Here is an 11466-nt window from a genome sequence, read left to right on the forward strand (position 1 = left end):
TATTTGTATTGCCCAATATCACACATTATAATTTTGCCTCAGTGGGCTTAACAGCAACGCAACATCCTGTCCGTAGACCCTCTCATCGGATAAGGAAAAACTCCCCATAAAACAAAAGCAAAACACTTTAACAGGGAGAAAAAGTAGTCTCACTGCTGATTACATGTAAGGATGGAGAGGGCAACTAGGGAAAGCAATAAGAACGAAGAAAGTTCATGGCAGGAATGTGCAAGTTTCTCTGACTAGTGACAGAAAATTGGTCCGGGCAGTGGTCACGGGGATTCCGGTAAATGTATCGACAGCTGATGTGAAAGGATTTGCAAGTGTGATTTCAAACGTCCGGAAGCAAACCGAAATGGGATTAAATGTGATAGTGTCTCGATTCTTGTCACTTTTGATGAAGACTGACTCCCGGAAAAGATCTTCACTGGACACATGTGTTATGATGTGAGGGGTTTCAAACCTTAGTTGCTTTCAAACCCCAAAACACCCTGCGGCAGAAATTGGTCCACCCCAAGGATCGGGTCCCCGGCACAAACAGCAATATGGTGTTCGCTCTTAAGTGCCAGGAGGATTGCCGTGACTTGTACATCGGGGAAACCAAACAGGCGCTGGCCAAGAGGATGGCACAAGAAGAGCGAACGCGTCAGGCCAGGATTCCGCAGTCTGCACCCATCTACAGGCCAGTGGCCACTCTCAAGGATGAGGATGTGACCATCCTTGATAAGAAGGAACGCTGGTTTGAACGGAGAGTCCAAGAGTCCATCTATGTGAAGAGGGAACAACCATCTCTGAACCCCCTGGGGGGGGGGGGGGGCTAAGAGTACACCTATCGCCATCTTACAATGCTGTTATTGGAACCATTCCCAGATCCTCTGTGAATAGTACACATGGCCATTGTAACTAGTTAATCATAGAAGGTTGAATCAGTTCATCGGGATACTACATTTATTGACAGATACGTTTCATCATGCAAACTAAGTGACCCGTATCTCCACCCCTTATAAACAATCCGGTTGCATAATGACCGAAACCAATGACCAGTTTCATATGAAAATATGGATGTGACGATTTAGTAGAGTTTCAATGGCCATGTGTACTGTTCACAGAGGACTTGGGAATGTTTGCAATCACAGCATTGTAAGATGGCAACAGATGTACTCTTAGCGCCCCCCCCCCCGGTTCAGGGATGGTCGTTCCCTCTTAACATAGATGGCCTCTTTGACTCCCCGTTCAAACCAGCGTTCCTCCCAAACATTCCAAAATTCTCTGTGAATAGTCGGCAGCCATACCAACATGTACCCTGACTCTGCCAAATGTCGGAAGCTAAGCAGGTATGGGCTTGGCTAGTACTTGGATGGGAAAACTGTGTTGCTGCTGGAAGTGGTGTTGGTGGGCCAGTAGGGGACAGTCTTCCCTCTGGTCCTAAAAAAAAAAAACCCAACATATCAAATCCCAGTGCAGTGGCAGGGACACTGCTGTAGGAGATGCCGTCCTTCGGATGAGACGTTAAACCGAGGTCCTGACTCATTGTGGTCATTAAATATCCCATGGCACTTACCACAAAGAGTAGGGGGTTCCCTGGTGTCCTGGCAAAATCCCCTGCCCGGCTCTCTCCATCTGGCCACCTAATCATCCCCCCATGTAATTGACTCAATGATTCCTCCCTCTCCACCTCAAGCTGACGTGTGGTGAGCGTTCTGGTGCATGGCTGCCATGCATCACCCAGGTGGATGCTGCACATTGGTGGCGGTTGACGTGAGCTACCCCCTTCAATGTGAAGCACTTTGTGTGTCTAGAAAAGCGCTATATAAATGTAATGATTATTATTATTGTTATGCCACTGTATTGTTTATAAAGATGGCGATACCTGCAGTCAGTTGAGACTGAAGAGGTCACTTAGGTAAGTGATGAAACGTTTCTCTCAATAAACGTTGCGTCCAGATGAACTGATTCAACTTTCTTTGAAAACAGAATTGCGTCATTTACAGTACAACCCCACAATTTCAATTTCTTCCACCCCCCCACCCCCCCGGTTATTCCCTTTGCCAAGTACAGACCTAAACATACAGCATGAATTGAAGGACAAATCGGAGCAACTTCCACTATGGTGCATAGTCCAGAACTGTTCTTTTATTCATTTTTCTGACTCTGTATTTATGTTCACAGATGGCTCCAAATATCCTGGTACAGGGCGTGCAGGTGCAGTAGTATATATTCCAGTGAGTGAGTCATATATTAAGAAAAGGGTATCAGACCATTTGTCAGTATATACCACAGACCTATTGGCAATATTATCGGCCCTGCGTTGGATAGACAACAAAGAAATAAATAACACTTCATTGCATCTGACAGCTTTTCAGCAGTAACAAGTATAAGGTCTGGCAGATCATCATTTAGAACAGATATTATCAATTTAATATTCCTTGTAGTGTACAGGATGGAAATTAAGGGTATATCTACATGCTTCCTTTTGGCACCTGCTCATGTTGGTGTGGAGGAAATGAGCAGGTGGATATTCTGGCCAAACAAACACTCAAGCTTCAGCTTTGCTTAATGGATCTTGTAAGTCTATGTGTTTAATTCTAAGACATTCGTTAGAACATATGCACAATCAGCGAGGCGGGAGTATTGGGATAATTATGAAACTGGTAGACATCTATATATCATGCAAAGACATGTTGATGCTGGGAGGATGGTGGGTTGTAAACAAAGGGAAGAAAATGGCATCACTTGCCTGAGAATAGGTCATACAGGTCTCAACCATACATTATATAAAATAGGCAAGCACCCAACCGGAAAATGCACACACTGTAGCCAACCAGAAACGGTCGAACATGTACTACTTCATTGCAGAAAATACAATATTAAGAAAAAACATTAAGAGTTAAAGGGTGGCCCTATTGCAACACTACCGTATTGTTTAGAAGGGTGGGGGTACCTGCAGTCAGTTGAGACTGAAGAGGTCACTTAGATCAGTGGTTCTCAACCTTTTTGGGGTCCTGGACCCCCTGCATATTTTTGATCTACCCTGAGGACCCCTCCACCTGATCTTGGGGGAGGGGGGTTGCAATTTGATAGAAACAGTAGAAACTGCATTTTTAAATTGCATTATAGCATTTATTCACTCTTTGGGGCAAAAATAAGAGCTTTCAGTTGTAACTTAGATATAGTTAAAACAGAATTCTTATGCAGTAACTTTCAGATATATGTAACAAAACAGAATTCTTATGCAGTAACTTTCAGATATATGTAACAAAACAGAATATGTATTCAGTAACTTTCAGATATATGTAACAGAATTTTTATGCAGTAACTTTTAACAATGCAAACGGGAGCGAGATCTCTTATTAAAATACAATAAATTACACTTGTGAAACAGATGTAATTAGAGAAAAAAGTCCTGTTACCCTTTATAGTTTAGGTAGATAAAGGTCTCAGTCACATTTGAGTAAAATAATCCTATTTCTATAAATGTCATAGGATATTTTTTTAAAAGATATTTTATTTTCACGGACCCCTTGCAATTACACCACGGACCACTAGGGGTCCGCGGACCCCCGGTCGAGAAACACTGACTTAGATGAGTGCTGAAACGTTTCTCTCTCAATAAACCTTGTTTGCCACCTAAACTGATTCACCTTTCTTTGAAAACTAGGTTATTTAAGCTACGTCAGTTTCTTTTAAAAACTTCATGTCACACTCCAGTCGAATTGGTGGGGGGTGATTCCCCTTTAAACTGGTTTGCCAAGCGCCAATAAACACTAAAGAAGAAGAAGAAGAAGAAGAAGAAGAAGAAGAAGAAAAAGAAGCGGGGGTGGGGTGGGGCATTACCGCCACACGGTGTCGCTGTGAGGTCACCCAAGCCTCTTTTTTTTTTAAACTCGTCAACATCCGGCGACACGTCTACCAAAGCCTCCTTCTTCTGTTGCGAATATATCTCCAAATTGTGTTTTGATTTCGGGACGGCTCCCGATAAAGCGATGCGACTCGCCGACGCCGTCCGAGTCAACCAGCCGGCCTAGAGGATTAGACTGACCGCTGGCCGTGTCAGATAAACGACCTCAAATGGGGGAGGTGAGGAAGCTCCAGAAGAAGTTGAGGCAGATCGAGAATCTCGAAGTCAAAATCACTCTCACCCCAGAAGAAAAAGTCAAGGTACAAAATGATTTGCCTGCTTAAATTCAGCATCGGCGGTCGGTTTCCTCACTCGGGGGTCGCGACTGGGTCGCCATCGGGGGTGCAGGTTGCTTGCAGGTTGCAGCATTGCGCTTCCCTGCAGTAGCGACGTGAACGTGGGGTCCAAATTAAAGCAGTGCCGTGTCTTCTGCCTTACTCCCGACACCCAAACACCCACAACACTTTACCGTGCAATGATGAGACATATTACTATCCTTGAATAACGGTCCTATAACTCGGTGGGCCAGTACCCGATTCACACTAGCAGGCGTTATTAGTGCAGTATTAATTAGGATTTATATCACACGTGGCATATGGAAGGGCAAGGCGAGCCCCCCCCCCGTGGTCTAATAAAGGCTGCTTTGCAAAATTGTGAAGTCAAGTTTTGTGAAACTGCTGATAAAATGAAACAGAAGACGATTAACATGAATTAATTGTAATGGTGGAAGGGGAAGTCCAGCTAAAGATCGGGGAATGCTCGGTGTGGTGCACTGGACAACATTGTCAAGAAGTCTTGATTTGTCAAGTTCGAAGCAACTGATTTTCACAAATTAAGATTATGCCCTGGAACAGTTTCCCCCCCCCTTTTTTTATGGATATTGGTCTTTCACAATTAAAACATTTGTGTGGCCAACTAACGTGATGTCCTGCCAATGTAAAGTTCTGAGTATGATCATTTGTAAAGATGGAAATATGACTGTGACAGTACCTAGAAAGGTTTATCTGGGAATCAGAGTAGACTCCATGACCGTAATCACAATTGGTAGTCAAAAAATAGTGATGTTATACCCATTCATACACAATACAATGCAATAATACAATAACTTTAAATCATTTACAGTGGAGCAAACTCTTGGCCCTCTAGAATCAGATATTGGTCCATACTTTAGTTTCCCGCTTTGTCGGTGACTTGTTTACGTTCACAAATGTAGACTGGACTGTTTATTAACTTAAACCCTAGACAGCCACTTGGAATCAAGCTGACATGTCTAATCCATTCCCTTATACTTGGACATTTTCAAATCAGAGAGTTATGTGGCGTGTATTGCATGTTGTCTATAGAATCGGGGAAGGCAGAATATGTTTGTCATGCATGTAAACAAGTGATGGAGTTGTTGCCTTGGTGCACGACCGTTCTCCTGCCTCATTTCCCCTCAGATCTCCAGGAAGGCGGAGCTGCGTTCCAGATTGGCTGATCTTCTGCTGCAGCTTTCTGGCCCGCAGCAAAATCTAGGGATTGTGGGAGAAGGAAAAGCAGAGAAGATGAAAAGACAAGTGTAAGGAAGTGACAGAGAGGTACCGGCGAGAAGAGGGGCATTGGGTTGGGGGTGGGAACAGGGTGTGGGATGGAGGGAGGCATAATTCTTCAAAAGCATCAGCAGTAGGAACCCTTTGATCTTTTCCTCTTTTTTTTTGGTATGTTGAGCCATGCACACTTGAGGTCAGAGACTGTCACACTTTCAGGAAATGGGAACTTTCTGCAGTTCACAAAATCTCTCAAAATCTCTCATCTTCTGTATGACTTCCTCTTAGGGCCATGTGTCATGCATTACGATATTAACGTTAAACTCACAGAGACATTCATTTTATTATTCTTTCCAATACACAGAGAAAAGTGTTAGTGAACATGTTGGGGTTTATATTCTACAGGTATGCCTGGTATGCCTACAGGTATGCCTCACAAATGAGGCGTTGTGCAGTTTGCATGCTGATTGCTCTGTTTTCTTGCACTGGCACAGGGAGGCTGCCCATGAGGCCTTTCCATCACAGGCACCTTCAGCCTCCAAGATTTCTAAGGGAGAGTTGCAGTCCAAAACCCAAGCAACTCCAGCACCCTCTGCCAGACAGAAGGAGGCAGGATCAGGGGGATGGGGGGGAGAGAGGGAGGAGAGGGAAGATAGACAAGAAGCCGACAGACAGCAGGAGACAGGACCACCGCCTAATGTGTCACATCACTGCCCAGAGGTGTCAGATGCCTGTCCAGCCTTGACCCCCAGAGACCCAAGGAAGGAAAAACAACCAGAAGAGGAAGGTGGGCAGATTGGGTCGAATTGTCTGGAGGAGTTATTATTACAGTTAACAACACAGTAGAGCTTTATAGTAGAGAAAAATACACATCTCCCTGTGAAAATGTGTCTCATCTTATTTCTGATTCATATATGTATGCCTGAGGAGGCTCAGCCCTAATTGTCTCTTCTAGCTTCCAGTTTTAAAAGCAACAGGCAGCGTCTACTTTCCTCAGGGGAGGACTCATGCTGCATCCTTGACGCCAACTTAGCTCAAGGCTTTGCAGTGGCAGACTAATCCATGTTGAAAAAACATTTGCATTTAGCTAGTTCAGGTGCTAGTGTGTAAATCTTGCTAGGTGTAAACTTTTTTCTTTTTCTTTTTTTTTCTTTTTTCTTTTTTTGGTTTTTCCAGATGCAGTGTTTACAACCCTCAAAGAAACATGGGAGAAGGCAAAGTTTCGCTTGAGGCTGTTAGAGGGTCACAGTGACATAGTCACCTGTGTTGTTGCCATTGAAAACACTGTGATTTCCGGAAGGTTAGTCTACCAGGGCACCGATAATACATCATGAGTCTGCAGGCTGTATTATTCAGCTAACTTTGCTGATGATATGCTTGATCTCTCTCTCTCTCTCTCTCTCTCTCTCTCTCTCTCTCTCTCTCTCTCTCTCTCTCTCTCTCTCTCTCTCTCTCTCTCTCTTCCTTTTCTCTTTCCTTCTCTGACATACATCTTTCTCCTTCTCCACTTTTGACTCCATTCAAGACTGTAGCTGGTGTATAGTGAATGCTTTTAACCTTGGTCACCTCCCCCTTCCTCTCATTCTGATTAATTCCATCTCTCCATGGCTCTTGAATAGAATACCATGCTCTGTCCGTCTCTCCTTTTTCCTCAGCCGAGACACAACGGTGAAGGTTTGGCACGTCCCTACAGCAACAGAGCAGAGGAACCTGGGAGGTCACAGTGGCGGGGTCACTTGTCTGTCTGCCCCTCCCCCCGAGTACTGCAGGAGACTTGGTGAGGGGATGGAATCACATAGAAAAACTCCCTTACACAATCACATGCGCACACACACACACACACACACACACACACAAACACCCACGAGATGAGTAATGGGTAATGGCCCGTCTTTGGGTATTACATGTATAGTTGTAGTTCAGCAGATCAACCCCAGCGAGGGGTAACCCCAGCAGACAGGCAGATAGTTCTCTGCCTGTTTGAAGCAGGAAGCCTTCTATTACTTGAACTCCACTGAACTCTCGTCTCCTACTCTTGATCTTCCAATCTTTCTATCCCGCCCTATCTTAAATACCCAGCAGAGAAATGCAATGCATAAATGATCTCGCCGATTAGAAGTCGCAGGACTGTGTCTCAGAATAGTGTAGTGACTCAAGAGGGCAGGTGTTTTTTTTTTTCCTCTCAACTAGTTCCTGTGCTGCCTCTGGCAACCTCTTGTAAATCCAGTTCTCTTTTTATTTGTTGTCTTACTCCGCACTGTCCCCTTTTTCTGCCCTCTTTTTTTTTTTTTTTTACCTTTTCTTTGCTGATACCCCCCCCCCCCCAAATGTACCCATGTGTTCCCCCTCCGTCTGCCCGCATATTGTTTGTCTTTCCTTGTTTCTTTTCCAGCGCGGACCCTGTCCTTGCCCGAGAAGGAGAGGTTTATTTTGAGTGGCTCGGCAGACTGCTGTGTCAAGATCTGGGCCTTAAGCACCGGTAAGTTCACCATGCCGTATGTACGACTCTCTCCCACTCCTTCTCTCTCCTCGCTCTCTCTCCGCTCCCTCCTCTCTCTTTCGTTCTCTCAATTACATATGATTGCACATGTATGTATGTATGCGGGTGTATGTGCACCATAATTGTGTCTTCGGGTAAGGACGGGATCGTTGATGTGTGAAAAGTATATGTCACTGTTTGTTTTAAGTCTGTGTTTTGCCAGTTATATTAATTTTGCTCCTCACACCCCCAGGGCAATGTGTAAAGTCTGTGTACACGTTCAACTCTGTGACTGCTCTCTGCTTTGTGCCTGAAGGAAGAGGATACTTCATCACCGGATCAGGTTCGTGTTTGTGAGTCGGTGTGTGTAGTGTTGAGCAGTGCAGGTCCAGTGACTAAAGTAGGAGACACAGTTATTGCAGAAACGACTTATAGTAGATTAGCTGTTGTGTGTATGTTAGCCAGTTTGTGTGTCGTTGTTTTTGTGTGTGTGTACTCGTGTGCACATTCTGAGGGGAGGCATAGACATTTGCATGTGCTTATTTATGTGAATATTTGCTTGCATGCCAGGATGTATGACGTAACGCCTCCATTAGCCAGTGACTTGCCAGTGTACCGTGGTAGCCGACTGAATCAGAGAGAGGGCAGCAGGCAGGTTAGGCAGGCAGGCTCAGGTGGGCTTACCGGGACTAGAAGTAATGACTGCCAGTTGCCTGTCAGCCCACGTTAACCTCACGCTTAACTTCCCTCGCAGATGGGGCAAGGTTCAAGCCTGGAGCTGGCACACTTTGGAAAACTGTCAGTCAATCAGTGCTCACCAAGAAGCAGTCACCTCCATCCAGGTGGGTGGGTCACTGACCCGCTGGCCATCGGCACGACGTGCTGTCCACACACGGGATGCTCAGGCTGTTTTATTCACGTTCGGCCCATTTTAAAGAAGGCTAGCATCAACACAGCAGATATTTGCCAGCAAACAAAAGTCTTGCTTTGTCTCTAGAGGCTCTCCAGCAGCCTCCGAATACATAATTACCACTATTGCTGCGGGAGTGTACATGTAAAAATCTGTCTCTTGTCAAGAAATTCAAGCATCTTTATTCCTTCACTTTCATCCTAATGCTGGCACACCTTGTTCAATGAAACAAGGTGTGCCAGTATTCCTTTTTATTTTCAAATGAAAATCACAGATATTTGTTGAGATGCGTGCTGTGCAGCTTAACCAATTTTAGACGGTGTACTGCATGCTTCCAGTAAAAAGGCTTTATTATGGATATTGAAAGCCAGAGCTGCATATGCACATTTTTGCAATTTGCAATCATCAAAAAAATGCCTACAGCATTAAAGCGCAGAGCGTTTTTTTTCCCCACCCTCTCTATTGTCTATTGTGCCAAAGCTCACAATCCATTTATAACCCGTGGCGGCACAACACATGTTTTTTCAAAGACTTCAGTCTCACAAATTCACACAAACATATGTAGTATACATGCTCTCCCTAACACGCACACATGCAGACACACAACCGAGGGAAGTCACAAGTCTCCATGACAACCGTGTCTCCTGTGCCCTCCGCAGTCTCAGGGCCCGCTGGTGTTCAGCGGCTCGGCTGAAGGCGGCGTTTCCGTGTGGGAGAACTTGTGTTCGGAGCGCGACCCCCTGAGGCCCCTGTTCCACTGGACGGGCCAGGTGACCGGCTGCGGCGGGGGTCAGGGGAGCCGTCTGGCCCTGAGTCCCCGGGGAGACCGTGTCTTCTTGGCCTATGGCCGAGCCTGCATCAAAATCCTCGACTGGAGAAGCGGTGGGAACCAGAACGGGAGTGGGGCAGTTGTGTGTTTATTACATCCATCTATCTATCTATCTATCTATCTATCTATCTATCTATCTATCTATCTATCTATCTATCTATCTGTCTATCTGTCTATCTGTCTGTCTGTCTGTCTGTCTGTCTGTCTGTCTGTCTGTCTGTCTGTCTGTCTGTCTGTCTGTCTGTCTGTCTGTCCGTCCGTCCGTCCGTCCGTCCGTCCGTCCGTCTGTCTGTCTGTCAATTTGTCTTTTCCATTTATTTATCTATCCATCTGTCTCTCTGTCTGTATCTACCTGTCTATTCATGATCTATCTATCCATTGATCCATCGATACACTTGTCTGTCTCTGCTTCTATCCATCTATCTGTCTTTCGCTGTCTGTCTGTCTGTCTGTCAGACTATCTGTAATGTGTGTGTGTGTGTGTGAGAGCAAGACAGAGACAGGAGAGACAATAATCCACACTCCTAACATCTGCTCACTCGTAGGAAGTGTGTCCAGGCTGACCAATCACAGCAGTGTCGCTGGAGTAACAGACTGTGTTCACCAGACAGTGGGCCTCCTGATCGGCTCCTCCTATGATCTGGCCAGTGGGGAGAGCACCCTGAACAGTGAGTGGCAGAGTAAACCGTGAGTGCACAAAAAGCCAAGGGCTCGGCTCTCAGAGAGCGTGCGACCCACAACACTGACGATTGGCAATGACGAATTGTATTTGGTTTTCAGCCCGTGGCCCCGTTTGACCCTTGCTCCCTTCACCCCCCCCCCTCCCCAATCCCACCACTTTCTCCCTCCAGTGTTTACTCTGCCTCAGTGCAGGTACCTGGTCTCTCTGACCTGTGCCGAGGTTCCTAGGGTCCTGTGCTTTGCGACGTGGCTCACGGGGAGCGGAGATCACCGGTGGGTCACCGGCGGTCGCGACCTCGTCGTGTGGGAGCAGCTGCCCCGTTCCACGAAGCAGAGGTGGGATTAACATCTGTCAGAACTGCCCCCGGGAAAAAAAGACATTTTACTCTTCGCCGCTTAGTTAATTGTATTTCTCATTTGCATATTTATTGGTGTGCTGTTTGTTTTGTTTTGAAGTCAGCCGCATGGCTAACCTCGGTGGGGGGGGGGGGGGTTATTGGCGTTTCAAAATTACCCACAGGTGCAATTGATTTTGGGAATTTCCATTGATAGCGAGGTGATTTATTAAAAGACGGTGTGGGTATGACAGGGGTGATGTCACAGTGAGAAGAGACGGCCGGCTGGATGCGCCGTCGTTGGAGTCGGAGGACAGCGCGGATGACGATGACGATGATGAAGAGAGTGACGGTATGAAATAAACAGACAAACGCAGCAGTTCCTTAAAACTTTAGCCTCATATTTCTTGATGTTTTCTGGATGGTGAGCGCCGAGACCATTTCCGACGACCTCCCTCTTTAACTCAGGTTACGGCGACGAAGAAGGGGGAGACCACCGGGTGTGCCCAAACGCGACGGACGGCGAGCCGGGCTCGTGGTTCCGCTGTGTTCTTCAGTGAGCGTCGGTTCAGAGCGCCCGAGATCGAGACGCTGCGTCCCACAGCCATGAAAGGGAGGGAGGGAGGGGGCACAGTGAGAGAGAGAGAGGGGGGAATGAAGTGTGACAGATTGACTGAGCGCCGGTGCCGGAGCGAGCGAGCGAGCACACGGCTTCGAGAGTGTGAGCGTGTGAGCGGTAGACAGATTGTTCTCTTTGTAAATGATGCTTTCCCCCCCCCCCCCCCCCACACATGAAATAAAACTGTCT

General features: G+C 46.4%; 1 protein-coding gene across 1 annotated transcript; it reads left to right on the forward strand.

Annotated features, from left to right (window-relative positions):
• Nucleotides 1-3900: 3900 nt before the first annotated feature.
• si:ch211-154o6.3 (uncharacterized protein LOC563854 homolog) lies at nt 3901-11439 on the forward strand. The gene is made up of 13 exons (XM_056286666.1): nt 3901-4158; nt 5338-5456; nt 5919-6211; nt 6601-6724; nt 7080-7201; nt 7817-7903; nt 8157-8250; nt 8658-8745; nt 9473-9695; nt 10188-10310; nt 10494-10659; nt 10913-11010; nt 11127-11439. Exons 1-13 carry the CDS (start codon nt 4069-4071, stop codon nt 11216-11218), a joined length of 1719 nt encoding a protein of 572 aa, XP_056142641.1. The 5' UTR covers nt 3901-4068; the 3' UTR covers nt 11219-11439.
• Nucleotides 11440-11466: the final 27 nt, after the last annotated feature.

This window comes from Lampris incognitus, chromosome 9 (assembly GCF_029633865.1).
Source record: "Lampris incognitus isolate fLamInc1 chromosome 9, fLamInc1.hap2, whole genome shotgun sequence".
Classification (NCBI taxonomy): Eukaryota; Metazoa; Chordata; class Actinopteri; order Lampriformes; family Lampridae; genus Lampris; species Lampris incognitus.